The sequence below is a fragment of the Zonotrichia leucophrys genome, chromosome 3 (genome assembly GCF_028769735.1).
Source record: "Zonotrichia leucophrys gambelii isolate GWCS_2022_RI chromosome 3, RI_Zleu_2.0, whole genome shotgun sequence".
Lineage (NCBI taxonomy): Eukaryota > Metazoa > Chordata > Aves > Passeriformes > Passerellidae > Zonotrichia > Zonotrichia leucophrys.
This window is the reverse complement of record NC_088172.1, coordinates 100,258,724-100,278,365: the sequence shown is the minus strand read 5'-3', so window position 1 is coordinate 100,278,365 and position 19,642 is coordinate 100,258,724. Positions and strand designations below refer to the sequence as shown.

Sequence of the window (19,642 nt, the reverse complement as noted above, 5' to 3'; positions counted from 1 at the left end):
GCCTTAATTGTCCTAAGCAGCCTCACCTGGGGCTCCCCCACACCCCTGAGCTGCATTTAAGCTCAAGCCTGTGCTTTCAGGTTTGTTTTAGGCAAGCTTGTAGGTGTTCCTGTCCCTCTAGCCCTGTCTTCTAGGCATGTGTTGCTGCCTTATTATCCAGTCAGGATTTGGCTCTATCTCACAACCAAGTGGATGCTGGATTTACTCCATGGCTTGCTCTGTGAATGGCCCCTGATGCCAACACCTTTTGCTGCTCTGCTCAGGTACTGTGGGTTTATCATACCTGTTCATGAGGATGTGGGGTCACCCCTCAGGGAGCAGCCCCATTCCTGCACCTGTCTGTTGGCCACAAAAAAAAAAAACCAAAAAAAACCAACACAACAAATTAAGAAAGGCCATAACCTAATTTTTCCTAGTACCTCTGTTCTAGTTGTTACTGCTCATAGAAGAGATCTGGCTGTTAAAAAAAGAGCAGCTAAGTGTACTGAGTAGTGGTCAGAAAAAGCAGCTGGAGTACCAAGAGCAGGAAGATCAGGAACAGGATGGAAACTATCACATCCCCAGCACCCTGCTGGAGTATGGATGAAGAGCTGGAAAAGGATGAAGCACTTGTTGCAGTGGCCCAGATAGGATTGAAAAGGAGATGTAGAGGGCTGGGGTCATGATGGCAGCAGGATCTGTGCTCCTGTGGAGTTGTCAGGCAGCTTGTCTGGAGGGAATTTTGGGGGAATTTTAAGAGACTTTTAAGCATACTGTCAAGTGCTGTGCCCTAAAGCTGTGTTTAAACAGGGCTAGAAATGGGAATTTTATGATGTGGGGGCTGTAAATAAGACAATCCCTGAAGGCTGGGAACTTGCTTTAAGCTGCTTCCAGTTGTCAGTGGCTGCCGGTTTGGCCAAGGGAAGACCTGCTGGTGACTTGCGTCCTGTGGGTGATGGTGGCCTGGGGACAGGGCTTGGCTCTCCAGCCTGGGTCTGGCTGCCTTGGTGGGAGATTGGCATGCCAGGAAACTGGGCCAGGCTGAAGCTCTGGGCCTGTTCAGAGCACAAGGACAGGCATCTTGGAGACAGCATCCACAGGATGAGGCTTGGGAAGGAAAGGACTGGAGCAGAAGGGATGAGCCAGCCCAGAAGGAGCCAGGTCTCACCTTTTGTCTGTGTAGACACTCCTGCAGCTTGGGAGCAAAAGGCCTTGCAATTGGAAGGCCCAGGGAAGAGCAGGAGGAAAGGAGTGTGTAGCTCTCCCATGAGCAAGAGGAAACCAAATCTTGCCACCTGCAGTGACTGCACACTCGTGCTGAGCAGGCAGACCGCGCTGGCTGAGGCCATCGGATCCATGTGCTCGTTGTCCCCAGCCAAAGTGGTGTCCCCAGCCCGGCTGAGGGTCCTGCTGACCCTTCCCCAGCCCAGCAGGACACGGCCAGGCCTCGGTCTCACCTGTGCCAGGTGTAGTTTGTGCTCAGCTCGAGGGGAGGGTGGCCAGGGCATGTGATGGGAGGCATGTGAGTTCCAGCAGCTCTGCTGGGAGCTATAAATGGCATGTGTGCTCACTGGAGGAGCATGGCTGGCGGGAGGAGGGGGAGGCGGCGGTGGCAGGCAGGGGGGTGTTGGGGTTTGCAGTTACTCCCTTGCTCTGTAGGAGCTTGGCCCTGGCTGTGGGGGACAGCTGTGAGGGCTGGTGCTGGGCGTGCGTGTCCTCTGAGGGATGAGGCAGATATGGAAAGGGCCCGTGCGAGCTGCAGAGCGCTCCATGGGTGCTGCAGAGCTCCAGGAGACAAAATGGCTCTGTGGCCAGACCACTGCTGCCCGAGGTGGGGCCTTGCCCCGGGTTGCAGCTCCTGTTTGTAGGACAGTGTGTGGGAGACCCCCTTGTCTCAACTAAGAATTCTCTGTCTGTCCTCACAGCTTTGGGCTCTGGAGCTGTGCCATCCTTCTCGCACCTTTGCTGCCCTATGTGCAGTGTGCCTTCCACAGCTGTCCTTTGTGGCCTGTCCCTCTGCTCTGGAGCTCCAGGGTCACACCTGCATGGAGGATGTGACCTGTGCTAGGTGCTTGGAGCATCTGCAGGGCATGACCCAGGGTGTGACAGCCCCTTGCCCCCTGCACAGGTGCTCTGTCCCACCCATGGATGGCCGCGGTGCGGAACCACAGCCTCACCCCCTGCGGGTTTGAAGGAACCTGCGGCCCATCCTCTTACACGGGACATCTTTTTCCTGCTCGCTAGCGATCGGCCTGTGCTTCAGCAATGTGTGTTTTGGACATATCTGCTCCACTCCTGTGCCCTGCACACCCCTGGGCACCCACGCCTTCTCGGTGCCTCGGCAGCCACCGGACACAAATGGACGGGACGTTGTCCTTTGCAAGCTGTAACAACAGCCGGGCTGCGGAGCTCCTGGAGCACTGCTGGTGGCATCGCTGGTGGCATCGCTGGGAGCCGGGCGCGGTGGCAGAGCCACTCCCGCCTGGATGGATCCCGACGATGGTGAGGCACGCAATCTTTGAGACACGTGCTGTGTCTCCTACGAGGACCGTGCCGGGAGCTGGCGGCGGGAAGGGGCCCGGGGCAGGGCTGGCACCGGGGCTGTCACCGCTCTCGTTCGCGGTCCCCGCTCCGGTCCCAGCGCCCCGCTGCCCCCGGCGGCGCGGTCCCTTTAAGAGCCGCCCTGCGTGTTCCAACCCGGGCGTGACGCGAGCACGGTCCGACCGTATGCAAATCAAACGCCAACCGGCGGCCAATGGGCGCCAGCGCTCGGCGGCTGCCAGCCAATGGGACGGCGCCTCCCGACGGGGCGCCGTCTCGCCCCATATAAGGAGCGCCTTCGCCATAAAAGGCAACATTGTATCGCTTTATATGGGGGCGGCGCGGCGCGGCGGGGGCGGCGGCGGAGCGGGGCCGTGAGCGCGGAGCGCGGCGGGGACATGGCGGGGCCGGCCTGACCCGGCCCGACCCGACCCGCGCTCGCCGCCGCGATGTTGCCGAGCCAGGCCGGGGCCGGGAACGGCGCCGCCGCCGCGCTGGCCCGCGGCTCGGGACTGGGCCGGTCGCCGGTGCCGCGTGGGGCGAACGGTGGCGGGGCGGCGGCGGGGGCGCCCGGGGGCTGCCTGAAGCGGGAGGCGCTGTACAGCGGCAGCGAGGGCGACTCGGAGTCGGCCGAGGAGGAGGAGCTGGGCGGCGAGCGGCGCGGCGTGAAGCGTGGCCTGGCCGAGGCGGCGGCGGCGGCAGCGGCGGCGGGGCCCGCGGCGGGAGCGGCGGCGGCGGCCGCCTACAGCGGCGGCGGGGGCGGCGGGGCCGTGAGCGGCGCCAAGCCCGGGAAGAAGACGCGAGGCCGGGTGAAGATCAAGATGGAGTTCATCGACAACAAGCTGCGGCGCTACACCACCTTCAGCAAGAGGAAGACCGGCATCATGAAGAAGGTGCGGCCCCGCGACTCCGGCCGGTGCGGGGGGGCGGGACGGTCCGGCCCGGGCGGGGATGCCGGCCGGCACCCACCTGTCCGCGGCACTCCCAGCCCGGTCCGAGCGCCGAGCAGGCCGGCGGGCCGTGCCCGGAAACGACGGCGGCTTCCCCGTGCCGCGGGCGGGACCGGGGGGCGGCCCGGCACCAGCCCTTTCCGGGGGGCTGCGCGGGAGCCCCCGGCGGAGCTCGGGCACGGAGCCGGGAGCGGGAGCCCCCGGGGCCGCGGGATGCCGGTGTGCTTGGCGGTCGCCAGGCGTGTGATGTGTCTCGGGAGGCCCATCCCGGTGCAGCGTCCAGCCTGTGCCGACCGGTGCCCTCGGGGCCCCTCGCTGGGAGCCGCCACCAAAACACCGAGTGTTTGGTGGCACAGCTGGACTGCCGTGCCCCCGGTAGGACCGGATGCTTCGGTCGCGGAAGGGACCGACGCCACGTCTTGGCCGGTCCGGAGTGCTGTCTGTGGTTCCTGGCGTGCAAAGACAGATTAGAAACTTGGGGGATTTTGGATGCTGCTGGCTGATCTGCATCCCTGGTGGTGCTCATAGCATCTTCTGAACAACTGGGTAGTGCTGCATGGCAGCTCAGCTGGGCATCCTGCACGCTGGGAGGGTGGGAATGGGTGTGAGGTACTGCTGGGCACATCCTGGAGGTCCGGGACCGCGGGGCATGGAATGAGGCAATCCTCTCTGTAGAAGCTTTTGTGAGGCCACTGGGTGTGCAGTGGTGGCATGTGAAGAGTGCACTTCCTAGTGCACAGGTATTCCTCACCTGGGGCATGGTGGCCTCACTGCAGGAATGCTCGGGTGCAGCTGTGCTCAGAGGTCTGGAGCCTGAGAGGGAAATCTGGGTCGGAGCTTGGATGGGGTGTTGGTGAGGGGAATGAGGTAGCAGAGATGTGTGCCAAGTAACATCACTGAAGGTGAGGTGAGGGAGGTGTCCAGATGTGTGTGGAGAAGCCAGTGGGATTTCCAGAATGGAGACAATCCCGTGTCCCCATGTTGTCAGACTACTGTACTGAGGGGACCACTCTACCCACGGCCTCTTGGCAGGCACATCCCTTAAGGGTGTGTGTACTAAAGGGGATGGGAACACAGCATGGGGCAGTTCAGCCTGTGGGGATCCAGTCCTGGGTTGGTTTTAGAGGCCGCAGCTCCTCTGGGGTGGCAGGGAGCTGAAGCTGGTGCAAAGAGAAGGAGAGGCATTGTGGGAACATGCAGGGACTCTTGTCTTGCACCGTGTGTTGTCCCTGTCACCTGTGACTCCCTGTTCTTCCCTTGTCCCTCTGGCAGGCCTATGAGCTCTCCACGCTGACTGGCACTCAAGTTCTGCTGCTGGTGGCCAGCGAGACGGGCCACGTGTACACGTTTGCCACGCGGAAGCTGCAGCCCATGATCACCAGTGAGACGGGGAAGGCGCTGATCCAGACGTGCCTCAACTCCCCGGACTCGCCGCCGCGCTCGGACCCCACCACTGACCAGCGCATGAGTGCCACTGGCTTTGAGGAGACGGACCTCACCTACCAGGTGTCCGAATCGGACAGCAGCGGGGAGACCAAGGTAATGCTGCTGGGCACCCAGGGAGGCCTGGGCTGTGTGGGAGCCCTCATCATCCCCGTGGGGAGCTGAGGATGAGTCCCCTTTCGCTGCCACTGCAGCGAGCTTGTGTTGTGTCATCTCAGGGCTGGCTGGCTCCTCGGCTGATAGTGGCGGTGATTGAGAGAGGGAGGGGAGTGGGTGGCAGGTATCCTGGTCCTGGTCCTTGTAGCGTGGCTCCCCACTAGCCCAGCCCACCCCCCTGGCCAGCTTTCAGCACTGTTATCTCTCCCCAGGCGTCTCCATGCTCTCACACTCATTGATAAAAATTTGATTCTGCCTCCATGGCCTTATAAGGCCTGGTTTCCCTCGCCAGAGTCCCTGGCAGGGCCCCTCACATTCCTTATAAGCTGCAGCTGTCTCTTGCTTTGGTGCTGTTTTGGAAGGGGGCAGGGAGGACATGGGGAATGGAAACATTTGGCTGGACAGACCATTTCTGCTCCCTGCCTGTTGTCCCTGCAGACGCTGGCCCCTGCCTGCCTGTGTTACTTGTGGCCTTTTGCCCAGGGTGGCCTGGCTGTGGGTGCACGGTTGGGCAGAGTCAGCTTTTGTGCTGGAAGGGCCCTGTCTTGTCCCTGCACTCCCTGGCACTGTTCCTCTGAGCTGTGTCCCACATCCCTGCTGCTTCCTTTGCAGGCTGGTGCTCAGATCCACAGGTGCTTGGAGATGGGAGGCAGGGAGGTTTGTGGTGCAAGACTGGGATGCCGTGCTGAATTTGGGGCTCTGCCACAGCTTCCCAGGCCTGTGTGCAGTTCTGCTGGGTGCTGGGAATTAGAACAGTCCTGCTGTGCCTGTGCTGGTGTCATGGGTACCAGGTTTGCTGCAAAAGTGTCCTTCCATTGGCCTTGTCCTAGGAGCTCTCCAGCTGTCCCTGCTCAAGCCACATTGTTGTCGTGCAGTAGCCTCTAGACATTAAGCAGACAGCACCCGGAGACCTCTCTGCTGTAATTGCAAAGGTGCAGCACTGAGATGTGCCCAGCATGTCTGGGGCTGCTGGAGTATTCAGCTGCCTGTTTTTGTGACAGCAAACAGCTCTGGTCATGGTGCTGCTGGGTACCCCCATTCCTCAGTGTGCCCCACATGTGTGCAGTGCTGCACCAAGCAAAAACTCAGCTGCTGCTGAGCCCTGAGAAGCATCAGCAGCCCCAGAGGTCCCTGCAGGCAGAGGAGCTGTGGTGGGCCAGAGTGTGGCTGGAGTCTCTGTGCTGCAGCCCTTAACAGTCCTTGAGAATGGCCCCTGCTGATGGGGTCCCAGCAGCAGTCCTGGCTGTCCCAGTCTGTCATGCCTCTGGTTGCTGCTGTAAGCTGTGCCAGCCCTATCCTGCAGGCAAAGAAGCCTTCTAACAGCAGTGATCTCTCATTTGTGCAGCCTGTGTTTGTAAGGACTTGTGCCTCCTGGGCTTCTCCTGGATGAAAAGACAAGTCCTGTGGGCATTTCGTAATGAGACAAATTACCTGGCCTTGGCATGAGACTTGACCACATTCAATCCCTTTGTACTCTTCCTGGAAGCACTGCTAGTTGGCCCCAAGGGAACTGTGCCCTTGGGGTGCAGTTACTCTGCAGAGACCTTCTTAACACAGCTTCTCTATTCTCAGTGTGTGATGCAACCCTGAAAGCTCCATCCCAGTGCCAGTGCTCAGTGTGGGGTTCCTGGTGGCCACAGCCAGCATTTGATGAGAGGCTGGAGGAGCCCTATGGCCCTGTCTTCTGCTTGACATTCTGAATAAATCCACCCCTGGCTGGCTGAGAGCTCCTGTCATGGCAAGCCTTGGGGCTGGGGACAAGGGCTGTCCTGTCTGCAGGCCTGGAAGCCTGGTTGGTGGCTGGGCAGAGACCAGCTCAGTTCAGATGGACCAAGAAGTCTTCTGAGGATGAAAGGAGCCTGTGGATGGGCCATGCTGGGTGGCTGGGGCTTGCTGATGGGTGAGTGGTGCACATGGGTGGGTTGCAGGTGCCTCACTGGAGGAGGTGGCAGGAGATTTGGTGCCTGGACTGTCAGGTGCAGCCACATGGGATGCTCCAAAAGACACTCTGGCCTTGTGAGAACTCTGATTCTCAGATCTCTGTATGGACAAAGCCTGCTTTTGTGCAGTGCTGCAGCAGAGTGGGGAGAACAACACGGCCAGGCTGTCACCTGCAGTCAGCAGCCTGCTGGTTATTCCTCTGTGCTACACCAGCAGCAGCTCTGAAATCCTCCTGCTGTGCCAGACCCACACTCCCTGCTGTGCTGCTGGGACTGGGGCTTGCTGTACTTTTGAGACAGTAGCTGTATCCTCATGGTGATACCTGTGTGCTTGTGTGGGAAAGGATATTTTGGAAGGAGCTCAGAGGCTCTAGATTGGGCTGAGAGCATGGGGAGTAGCCCTGATCTGGTCATCTCTCTGGAATGGGAAAACGTGGGACTTTCTACATCTGGAACACAGGCCAGGTGTTGGAAACCAGATTGGGATTTCCCATATCCCTCTGAGGCTTGTCCTGCTACACCTGTGTAATAATTTTGTCTGGGTGTCTGGGCCATGCTGAACAGCATTGCCTCAGGCAGTCCCTAAAAGCTGTGGAGGGGGATCATTTCTGTCCCCAAGACCCTCCTGTGGTCCAGGATGGGCATCAGCTGGCCTGGTCTGTGCCCTGTGACCTCCTCATGCTGCAAAGCAGTGGTGAGGGTCTGTGCTGCACCTCTGCTGTGTGCTGCTTCTGCAGACACTGAGGTTTGCACTGAGCTGGAATGGATGTGCAGCTGGATCAGGAAGGGAAGAGCTTTCAGGGCTGCTGTCCATGGCCCCTTGGGTGATGTCTGCTGAAGTGACCCATGACTTGTCTCATGTATGTGGTCTGGGCTTTGCAGGGCGCTGAGAAGAGCCAGGGTGCCCAGGGGATCACTGAGAGTCATGAGGAGATGACAGTGGGTGTCCAGTCCCAAAGTCTCTCCCAGCTCTCTCTGTTTTGGGACCTGTTGCTGCAGCCCAATAAAGATGGGTGGAATCTGAGTCTCAACAGGGTCAGAACAGGGAGGGCAGGGATGAGCTGTGCATGATTCAAGTCTGTTGCCACATCCTCTCTCCCAATCTCTTTGTTTTGTACTGAGATTTGCCCTTGTGCTCCTACAAGCCCTGAGAATCTCCCTGAGCTGAGAGCTGTGAACTTTCTGGGATGCCTTCTCCAGACCTGAGAGTCTGGAGTGTGACTGGGTGCTGAGTGCCCTGCCTGGCTGGGGGTTTTATCTCATGGGTTATATCTCATGGGTATACTACTTTAGAGCTATAGTGGGCATGAGCAGCCCTGGCTTTTCCAACTGGGAGCGCCTGTCCAGCCCAACTCTGCTCTGGCTCCCTAGTGGGCTGGGGGAGCTCTGCCCTGTCACCCACGTGGGGAGGGCACCCAGAGCCTCCCATGTCCCATGTGGGATGGCAGGAGTTTGTGGTTGAGCTAATGGAAAGTGCCTCTGCTGGGCTCTGCTCTGTTATCACGTGCCTCTGCTAATTTGGACTTCAGGGACCGCGGTGCCAAGGCAGAGGGGTGTTGCTCTCCTCCCTCCCTGGGCCCTGGGGCACGACTGAGTGCCTGGGATTGGATCCCCCTGTCCAAAATGGGCTGCCTTCCCTTTTTTAGCTGTTGGTTGAGCTGTGAATTCCTTGCTCCTGGCAGCTTGACAAGCTGGGAACAAGGCTTAGCACGTGGGAGAGCTGGGCCCACCAGCTGCAGTGGGAGGGGTGGGAGTGTGGCAGCCTTAACTCTTGCCAGGCGTGCTGGCAGCTGTGTCAGGGCACGGGGACAGCAGGCTGCCTGTGCTCTGACACGGGCTCCTGTGAAGTGCTGCATTCTCAGTGTGCTCCTGGCCAGGTGAGCAGGGCAGGAGAGGAGCCATGGGCACTCTGGGTATTCCAAAGGGGAGTTGGGGGATGGAGGGAAGTTGGGTGAGGTGTGACTGCCAGAGGCAGCAGGAGTCATGCAGGGCTTGGTTGGTTCCTGCAGATCCAAGGCACATCCAGCCACATGCTTTGTGGCTGTGGAAACAAAAGTGTTGCTGCAGCTTGGCACACACATTCCACTCTTGTGGAATTCCACCACGTTCCCACACCTGGGATGCCAGTGTTGGCCTGGTCTCTCAGGCCAGTTTTGGCTCAGCACAGAGCTCTTTCCTGGTGCTCAGCTCCTCTGGCAGTGCTGTCCTCTGACGCTCCTTGCAGGACCATGCTGGGTGCAGTGAACATGTGGGGGATCCTTTGGAAGCATTTGCCTCACACCCATCTCTTGCCAGTGGGTGGGCACATAGGTGCTTCCTGTGGTCAGGTTCTCCTGGCCTCTGCTTCAGGAGATGTGTGGAGGCATTCCCAAGGGCCTGCCAAAGCTGCTGTCAGGGCTGGGTTTGGGCCTCCCTAGTGTCCAGGTTTGCCTTTAGTCACCTCTCCCCTGTCACTTCCAGTGTACAGCTGCTTTTAAGAGCCAGTTCTCCGCTTGTTCTTGGTCTTGTGTTTCCTGCATTAAGGGAAGTGGTGTGTGTTCCTGACAGGAGACTCTATGCCTTTATATTTGTCCCTGCAAGGGCTGCTTTTGCCTGGTGTGTGCCAAAAAGAGGCTATTCTCTTCTCAGACATTTTAGGGACTCCTGGGGACTGGAACGGTTGCTTTGTCCCCTGGTGTGTTGTAGGGAGGGCTCTCAGGGGACCTCTGTGGCCCTGGGCCAGCATCTAAAGTTTATGTGGAGCTCTCTCCAGCTCTCCTCATGTTTGTGCAAGCAGCTCTTCTCTGCTCCCCTGGCTCTGCTCCATGTGCTGGCAGCAGGCTGTGGGGGGTATGGTTTGGAAACGGGATGATGCAACCTGCAGAGACTGGTTTGGTCTCACGCTGGTGCGAGCTGTCACAATGTCTCCCTTTGCAGGATGCCCTGAAACCCGCGTTCACTGTCACCAACCTGCCGGGAACAACGTCCATCCAGACAGCCCCAACCACCTCGACCTCCATGCAGGTCAGCAGCGGCCCGTCATTCCCCATCACCAATTACCTGGCGCCAGTGTCTGCCAGCATCAGCCCCAATGCCGTCACCAGTGCCAACGGGACAGTGCTGAAGACTACTGGAGCCAGTGCAGTGACGTCTGGGGGCCTCATGCCGATACCCACTGGCTTCACCCTCATGTCAGGTCAGTGCCTTGGGGACTGAGGGCTGTGTTCATCCATCTCTGCACCTGGAGACTGCTGCTGTTCTCTTCTAGTGGCAGCAGATAAGCAGAGTGGTTGCTGCTGTAAGGTGAGCCTGGCTGTGATTCCGTGCTCAAACCCAGTGGCTGGAGAAGGGTCGTGTAGTGAGTGTTTCTTTAGAGAGCTGCCAGCTGGCCTTGCTGCTGGGAGGTGGCAGGGAGCTGAGCTGGGACCCCAGGGCAGCACCAGGAAGCCTGGAGGGAGTGAAAAAAGGTGATGATGAAGTCTTTCTTTCTCCCGCCTTTCAGCAGGTGCTTCCCTTTCTCTGGGGACCCCTGCCATTCCTCTCACTCACTCACAGCTGCACTCCCTGGCTCTTTGCAGCCAGCAGGGCCAGCTGGACATGGGTACAGCTGGCACAGCAGACAGTCTTCCACATCCCTGCCAGAGCTGGAGGGCATATTGTGTTGCTGACAGGTCAGCACTCACTTCTCCTCCTGCTCTTGCTAGAGATGGGGAGATGGAGGAGTCTCTGGGCCTGGCCACAGAGCTGACCCCTGACTGTGGGAGCTCAGGGGAGGCAGAGCACAGGGAGCCCTGGCTAGGAAGACAGGGCAGAAAATGCCTGACATAAGCAGCAGCAGCATCCTGGGGGATGCAGACCAAGGCAAGCAGCAGATTTTCAGTCTCTAGCCCCAGGGCTTGGCCTGTGGCTAACAAAGGCAGGAGAGGCAGGTCCCTAGTGCAGCTGTGCTGAGGATGAGCTGTGCTGCTAGCACTGATGGAGGGGTAGTACAGGGGCTGAGGTGCCCAGTGGTTGTTTATTGAGTGCTGGCATTTGGCTCTGAGCAGCTGCCCTTGCTTCTGTGTTTGTATCTGCAGTCAGCCCCTGAATCACAGTGCAGGGGATTGGTTAGGGGAGAACCAGAGCAGAGTAATGATGCTGCTCTGCTCTCTTGTGTGCACTGTCCTTTGCAGGAATTTCTTCTTGTTCTGATTGAGGCTGTCTAGGTGTTTGTTCTTGGGCTGGGCCTGTTCCTGGATGGAGTTTCAGAGCAGGGCTGAGCTCTCCTTTGTGGTGGCATCCATCATCTGAGGAGCAGTGCTGAGTGACACAGTATTTCTCATGTCCTGCCTGTTTGTGTCTAGGTCCATGACTCTGGTAACTCCTGTGCTTTCTTGGAATTTTAAGGCTCCTGGAGGCCTGGGCAGATAGCAGGCTCCCATTCAAGGGAACTGGATTTCCCTTGTGATCTGGAGGAGGAGAATTAACTGATGTGTGTCTCTGGGGTGTGATGTGTGGGGAAATGCCCAGTCTGAGCAAGCTGGCCAGTGATTCTTGCTCTCTGGCATCCCTTGCTCTTCCCTCTGGAGGCAGGACCTCAGCCTTAGGAGACCTTGCTGTGCCAAGCTGTGTTTCTGGATCTGCAGTGCTTTGCAGGGATAGTCTGGGGCAGAGGCTGTGTGGCCTGCAGCTCTGGGATGCACACCATGAGACCAGCTGTTCTCTAATCCCTCTGTAATGTTCTTAAGGTCACAAGAGGAGGTGAGAGCTGCACCTTGAGTGCCCTGTGGAGGATGGAGCTGGGCTCCAGAGCGTGAAGGCAGCAGAGCCCAGCTGGTGTGGGCATTTGGGCTCTTGTGGTTCCATTTTTTGCAGTAAGGTCATCCTTGCAGAACTGGCTCCTCTCTGGGGAGGAAAGGCTGGGCCCTCTCCTCCCAACATCTGTTCTGTGTCTTGGTGGAACCAGGAATGGCAAGGAGGATCCCAGATGTTCTTGAATCACAGCTGGGAATTGGGCAAAAGCTGTTGTGGCCTTTTCTTCACTCTTGGAGCTTCGTAGGCCAGTTAACCCCTTCTTGGCCCACGTGCCAGGAAAGAGCAGGTTTTGGTCTCTGGTTTCTGCCACACACTGCTGCTGAGCCTTCCCCAGTGCAGCACAGAGCGGTGCTGTGGAGCTGTGTGCAGCCAGAGAAGGACTGGGGGGCTTTCACATGGCCCAGAGTGCCTGAATCCCTGTGGAGCCACGGGCTGACAGGCTCCTCTCTCTCCCCAGGTGGTACCATGGCTCAGCAGGTTCCAGTCCAGGCAATCCAGGTGCACCAGGCCCCGCAGCAAACGTCTCCCTCTAGTGACAGCAGCACTGACCTTACCCAGACCTCTTCCAGCGGAACAGGTATTGGTAACCACCTTCTGTCGGCCTTCCTCACCACTGCTGGAAACACCTCACACCAACCAGCCTCATGCCTGCTCCCTGGCCAGTTTCCTTCTTCAGGCCAGCTCTATCCAAGGCTGGCAGTTTCCCAGGTGTATGGATCCCTGTTGCCAGCTCCTGTGCTACACTGTATCCTATGTAGGCATAGGGGACCTTACGGGGGATTTCAGAGTCTCTCCAGATACATCATCTGCTCTCACTTGCAGCATGGAGCTGGGAACAGGTTGCTGAGTTCTCAGGGGGTTTCTTAGTGAGCCAGCATTGCCTTTAGCACAAAGCACTGGCTCACATCTGCTTGAGACTTTGACTGTCTATGCAGAAGGCATCTCTTTGTCAGCAGAATCTGAGTTCAGGTGCCTGGATGCAGGCTGAATCTAGTTCAACAGCTCTATTAAAGTTTCATCGGGGAATTGAGATACAAGTTGAATTTAGTCCTGGGATGTTTGGCCACTGTGTTTTCCTGCCCCTTCATACTCATGAAAGGAGAGGTTTGAGCTCTGTTTGATCTCTCAGGTGGCAGACAGAGCTGGGTATCTCCATGAGCTGTGCCCCAGCAGGTGGCTGGGGTGGTGCTGAGCAGTCAGGTGAGTGTTGCAGGTTCCTTTGTGTGCTCACATGTGCTGTGTCCCGCTGGCAGTGACCCTCCCAGCGACCATCATGACGTCGTCGGTGCCAACCACGGTGGGCGGCCACATGATGTACCCCAGCCCGCATGCGGTGATGTACGCGCCCACCTCGGGCCTGGCCGACGGCGGGCTTGCCGTGCTCAACGCTTTCCCGCAGGCGCCCTCGGCCATGCAGGTGTCCCACGGACAGGTCCAGGATCAGGGTAAGGCAGCTCCCTGAGAGGCCACTGACACCCTGGTTTTCTCATCCCACGTGTGTTTATGCTGTATCACAAAGGGTTTTCTTCCCAGCAGTGCTGGTGGCTGCACAAAGGCCTGGCAAGGGGAATGCTTGATGTGTGTTTTTAGGTCTTGCCGTTCTCTTGTGCAAAGGATTGCATGAGCTGTTGATGGGTAAAAAGGAGGGTGAGGGTTTCTGGGATGGGCAGGCAGGCAGCACAGGGAGCCAGAAAGCTCTGGAGAAGGGGCAAAGTAGCGTGAAGCCACACAGGCAAGACTTGGATTCAGGCCTTGTGCCTGCTTCTCCCAGTCACATTCACTAGTTTTCCAAATGCTTTCTTCTGGAATGTCTCCATGTGTGCAGATAGGCAGCTTTGTCATTGAGTAACTCCATACAGCTCAGATAAAGGATCCATGGGGGAACCCTTCTTAGGCGACAATGTCATTTGTGCTTCTCTCTGTGGCAGGTGGCGTTCCCCAAGTGTTCCTGACAGCCCCATCAGGCACGGTTCAGATCCCAGTCTCAGCTGTCCAGCTTCACCAGGTAGGCACAGAGTAGTACTTGCAGGTGTGTGCAAGGCTTATTCTTGCTCTTCTGCCTGCACATCCTTTGTGTGTCCGGGCAGACCTGGCTGGGTAGGATCAGTGCTCAGGTCTGGGAATGCGCTCTGTGCTGCCCACCCTTGGGTGAGGGAGTCTCATCCTCCTTGGATGGGTGCCCGGGAAGGACAGTGCCCCCTGGCTGCTGGCACACACGGCCTCAGGGCGTGCTGTCCCCCAGTGGTTCCTCCTCCCTTCTCTCTCTAGATGGCTGTCATCGGGCAGCAGAGCAGCAGTGGCAGCAGCCTGACGGAGCTGCAGGTGGTCAACTTGGACACCTCACACAGCGTCAAGAGTGACTGAGAGGCCTCTGCTGCTGGCCTTCTGTTTTCTGGCTTGTCATGCCAGTGTCGGGGCTGGCAGCAACTCCTTCTCGTACAGACTGCACCAGTTATTTATTGTTGCCTTTTCACGTTTCCTTCATCCACACATGCACACACACACACGCACTCACCCACCCCCACACACACAGGCATGCGCGTGGGGCTGCAGGAGCCACCCCGGGTGGAGCCGTGCTGGGGCCGTGCAGGGCTTGGGGCATTTGGATGCTGCAATAGCTGTGCTTGTCTCACGCCAGCCAAAGAAATTTGTCTTTTGAGGGGAGGATCGCTCTGCACTGTAAATAAATACTGCAGGCCATTCCCAGCTGGAGGCTCTGGCTCCTTCTGGGTGCTCTGAGTCACCTCGCCCATGAGTATTTACTCTGCGTGGGGCTCAGCTTTAGACCCGGAGCCGTGGTGCAGGTGCAGCTTGGAGCAGAGTGGGTTGTGGCTGTGCTGCTGGCCTCAGCAATGTGCCTTTGTGGGGGTGACAGGTCCTGGCCGCAGCAACTCACCCTGGGCTCCGCACAGGAGAGAAGGGCCAGCTCGCATGTGCATCTCTGGGCCTGCATGCCCTCTCCCCAGAGGGCAGGACGCAGCTGGTGGCACGTGGCCCTGTCCTCCTCGTATGCACTACAGTGAGCCCTCTGCCCTCAGTGCCTCCTCGCTGGGCTGCCTGGCACATTTACAGCCTGACTGGCCCTGCCCCGGTGGCTGCCCTTGCACAGGTGAGGTGGTGAGAGAGATGCCCAGGAACACAAAGATGCCCTGGAGAGCTCCTCAGGGGCCCTGTGCTCTGCTCAGCCCTGCACTCTCAGCCCTCGCACTGCTTCTGGACTCCATACACCCAGGGGAACGTGGCTGGGTCTGTCCTACATCCCCCTGCAGCTCCAGCCAGCGCTTTCTAAATTTCTGTATCTGATGCAAGGTGGAGAAACAACTCAAATGTCAAAGGGAAGAGCCCGTGGGGCACTGAGCTGCTGGGCAGGTGGCAGGCTCTTCCTCTGAGCACCAGGGTGACCTGCAGGCCATCCTGGGCTGTGGAGGAGCAGCTGTGATGCCTGTAGAGGCTCAGCAAGGCTGGGGGAGAAGGGCTGGGGCATGCTTGGTCCTGCATGGGAATTGCTGTGAATGGCTCTGCTACCTAGCCCTGTCCCTGGAGGGAGAGTGAGCAAGTGAGAGAAGCTGCTGAATCCTTAGGGGAAGAAGCAGCTACTGTAACTTTTTTTTTTTTTTTTTTAAGTTAAAAGACAAAAGAAGCCTTGGAGAGAAAAAAAAAAAGAAAAAAAGAAAATTACTTTATTTTTCTAAGTGTTAAACTCAGTATTTATGTAATTCTTTAAGGAATAAAAGTTTGGCTCCTGTACAGTTTTAATGGGGTTTGTACCAGGGGGATGGGAGAGGGGTGGGTGGGCGGGCATGGAGGCAGGAAAGGGGCCTTGCTTTTGAGTTTGTATTGTAACCTTGGACATGTTCCCTCAGCATTAGCGTTTAAGCTGCACTCTCCATCCACCAGCATGTGCCAGGGATCAAGCTGAACCGAGTGGGATGCTTGTTTCCTACTTAACTGTAACGAGGACTTCATACCCATACTTTTGGGCTTAATGGGCAGAAGTCAAGTGAAGACCAGCAGTGGTCTCTGGAAGTGGTAAACCCATTCCTCAGAAGCAGGCAGTTTGCAGTGTGCCCAGGAGCCAGAGGTGGGCTGGGTTTTCTGCTGACCACCCTGTTCACTTCTGGTCCAGGGACCTACAGCTGTTCTGTCACTGCTCTTGGCACGGAGCAGTGGTGCTTGTGACTGCCTGAGGGACATGGGTGTCCCCACTCCTCCCTGTGGTGAGTGACCAGCAGTGGCTAATCCCTGTTCTCCCTGCTTGCTGTGCAGGCAGCATCTCCTGAACTCCTGGGTGACAATCTGGGCTGTACTTCCCCCTCTGCAGCCATTCTGCAGTGCACAGATGGGGACAGGTCTCCTCCAAGCTCCCTGGGCTAAGAATTCCCAGAAGAGCCTTTCAGCCTTTGATCTGTTAGCAGCCTGGGAAGGGCTCATGGGGAGTGGAGTGGCCCATCTGGTGAGGGTGATGTTGCATGCTGCCTCCCCTTAGAATTCTTGCTCTAAGAGTGATGCAAACCCTGCAGCTCAGAGCATGTGGGAGTGCTGAGCCGTGTCCCATGGCTCGGTGTAGGAAAACTGCTCCGTGATGCTTCCAAAACCACATAGATACCTAGGAGTTCATCCAGGGAGAAGTGTGGGATCAGAGTTTGCATTGTCCTTTGCCCCAGCACATCATTGTGGCCTGGCTTTGCTCTGCTTTGCTTCTGCTGGCACTATGGAGCAGAGCTGTTGGGCCAGAAGGGCAGGAGAGCCCCTGCTGCTACAGGGTGTGTGACTGCATCCCCTCCCTGGCTCCCCAAAGGCAACTGCTGGTTAAACGCTAATGGTGTATTTTATTTAAGTGCAGACTTGTAAGAACACTTGTGTATCAGGGATGAAATGGCATTTATTGTGTGGTGACATTTTTAGTTCATTTTACTGGTTTGAGGGGTGTGTGTGCGCGCGCGTGTGTGTGTGTGTGTGTACGCATAAGTGTGTGTGGGATTATTTTTTTTTTTCCCCTCCAGTTTCCAGGGTTGTGTTTCTGGAAGGATGTGGAAGTAATCACAGTACTATGTACAGAGCTTTCTTTTGTATTAAAAAAAATTTACTCTTTCAATAAATGTTATCATTTTGTGCACAGATTTGGGATCTTGACCGTGCTTTGCGGGAGGGGGCGACGCACAGCCGAGGGGGATCATGGAAAAGAGGGGCTCCTCACAAAAGTTTCTATCCCCACTGATTCCTGCACAGATTATTCCTGACCACCTGGACTTATCCTCGGGAGTCTCAGCCTAATGTGTGGGCCAGAGCCTGACAGAAGTGCTGTGAGGGCTCTTTCCTGAAAGCTCTGGAACAATGTCCCTGGTGGGCAGGGCATCGTGTCAGTCAAGAGAAATAAAAAACAGCAATGAGGAGGAATGGGGAATTTTGGAAAAGAATTTCTGCAGGGAATTTACCTAATTCATGGGTGTTAATAGGGAGGAACAGGGAGACTTAAATTCCCTGCGGGAAACTGCTATGAGAAGATAAGGTAATATTCAAAATCAGTCTGCAGGGCCTTAGAAGCCAGATCAAGGACACATGGAGGCTCAGAAAAGTGTCCAAAAGTGTGTGAATAAACCCAAAGGGAGAGGAGCTCATTGCAATCATCAGGGCTGTTGGGCCAGAGTATGCCAGCTGAAAATGCAGCTGCTGGCCCCTCTATAGCATCAGGTTATGGAGCCAGTATAGTGTGAGGAAAGCTGAGCACTGATAAAAGTGCAGTTTGGAGAAAATACCTCAGGGGGGCAGAGGATTGTACAGAAAGTGCTTAGGAGCAGAAGACAGCTGAAATGACTTTTAGCCCTGTGCCTACAGCTGTGGCTCGTGGTTCAACACTACAAACACCCTCTCAGCACCAGCAATCCCAAATCACCTGTGCACAGGGGCACACCTGTGTGTCACTTACACACCATGGAGCAAGATACCACAGGTACAGAGCTTTACTTTTAGGATAAAAGACTAAGCATTGTGTGGAGACCATCAGAACAAAGACATAAGCAGGCTGTGTGAATACCACAGAAAACCTCTCCTTGTCACAAACAAGATGTCTTGGTAGTGAACAGGGAAGGAAAATGACATATAATTGAAAACAGAGATTTCAAGAGCATCTGGAAAGAAAGCATCAATAGCACCAACAGAGATCACATGTGCTAATGGAGAAATCAAGAGTGTGGCTAGGAAACACAAACCTTTACAATCCACCACTGGTGCCCACAGGTTTGGAGGATGGTCTCCACAAACTGATGCAGCACTGCACTGTTTTATCCAGCCTATAATTAATTGCAATTATACTGTTTGGATTAATTGCTGATTGCTATTGTAAAACATGGAAATTGTCTAATCCATTTCATTAGTAGTGAGGGTAGAAATTAGGCTGGGCACATACAAGTTGCTCCAGGATCAAAAATAAGAAAGCAAATTCTCATCTAGTTAGCTGATGATTTTAATGACTGTTTGTAATTTAAAACAAATCTTATCAGACTGATAGAAACTTGCGCCCCAAGGAAGGGCAGTATGGGCACAGGATAAGAATTTAGATTTTATGGTATGGACATTTCAGATCAGTGTGACACCAGAGCTGGAAAGGAGCTGGAAACAGGCCAAACTTGTGTGCAGCTGGCTTCAGCTGGCTCTGCCGCAGCACAGAGAACAGGGCAGCGTCTCAGAGCCCCAAACCTGCCGGGAGCCAGCACAGCTGCCACTGAAGCCAGCAGGGTGGATGGAGGGTGGGTGCAGGGCTGGAACCACCCCAGGGCCAGAGGCCTGACATTGCTGCACTGTAATTCCTGATTAATGGTGCATTTGCAGTAATAACATTAGTGCTGACATGCTTTTAGCCTTCCTGCCACCCATCCTGCTACAGCCCTCGAACACAATCACCAGAGAAATGGTACCAACACACAGCACAGCATTACTAGCTTACCAAAGAGCAGCTCACTCTAGCTGATGCCTTCTTCAGCTTGCAACTTCCATTTGAGCTTGTTTCTAACATCAGCCAGGGGAATCAGAAGATATTCCAATCTTTCATCTTTTTCCACGGCTCACCACTGTTCCTGGTGTGGAGGAACAGCAGCTTTGTGACCCATGGGCACAGCCAGGCTGAGATGCCGGCTCAGGCCTGGAACTGAGGGATGCTGTGGGGCAGCCAGCAGCGCTCTCGTGGCACATTCCCGATGGAATCCTGGGCTGCATCAGGAACTGCAGTGCCAGCAGGGCAGGGAGGGGATCCTGCCCCTCTGCTCAGCCCTGGGGAGGCCAGTCTGGAGTGCTGTGCCCAGTTCTGGGATCCTCAGGACAAGAGAGACCTGGAGCTCCTAGAGAGGGTCCTGCAGAGGGTGACAAAGATGGTGAAGGGACTGGAGCACCTCAGCTCTGAGGAGAGGCTGGAGGAGCTGGGCCTGCTCAGAGACACCGAGAGGAACCTCATCCATGTCTGTCAGTGCCTGCAGGGAGGGCCCAGAGCATGGAGCAGGCTCTGCTCGCGGTGCCGGGCAATGGGACAATGGGGCAGGAGCTGAGGCTCAGGAAGTTCCACCTGAACGTGAGGAAGAACTTCCCTGTGCAGTGCCCGAGCACTGGGACAGATTGCCCAGAGAGACTGTGGAGTCTCCCTCACTGGGGATAGTCAAGAACCATTCGGACACCATCCTGTGCCATGTGCTCTGCGATGGCCCTGCTTGAGCAGGGAGCTTGGAGCAGATGACCCACGGTGGTCTCTTCCAACCTGCCCCATCCTGGCATCCTGAGGGACGCCGGGGCACGGCGGGGACACTGCGGTGGGCGGGCGCGGAACTCGTGTGTCCCTCGCCGCCTCCCGTAGGAAGCTGCGCGCTGTTTCCG

The 19,642-nt window shown here is 56.8% G+C and overlaps 1 protein-coding gene across 2 annotated transcripts; it reads left to right on the top strand.

Annotated features, from left to right (window-relative positions):
* The first annotated feature begins 78 nt into the window (after positions 1 to 78).
* Positions 79 to 16,902, top strand: SRF (serum response factor). 2 transcript variants are annotated; one of them, XM_064709570.1, is made up of 7 exons: positions 79 to 263; positions 4,743 to 5,009; positions 9,926 to 10,184; positions 12,240 to 12,359; positions 13,036 to 13,227; positions 13,711 to 13,787; positions 14,051 to 16,902. In XM_064709570.1, the coding sequence occupies exons 1-7, from the start codon at positions 225 to 227 to the stop codon at positions 14,144 to 14,146; spliced, it is 1,050 nt and encodes a 349-aa protein (XP_064565640.1). In that variant the 5' UTR covers positions 79 to 224; the 3' UTR covers positions 14,147 to 16,902. The 2 variants fall into 2 exon arrangements, with proteins under 2 accessions (XP_064565640.1, XP_064565639.1); XM_064709569.1 differs by lacking the exon at positions 79 to 263 and adding an exon at positions 2,955 to 3,413.
* The last annotated feature ends 2,740 nt before the right edge of the window (positions 16,903 to 19,642 follow it).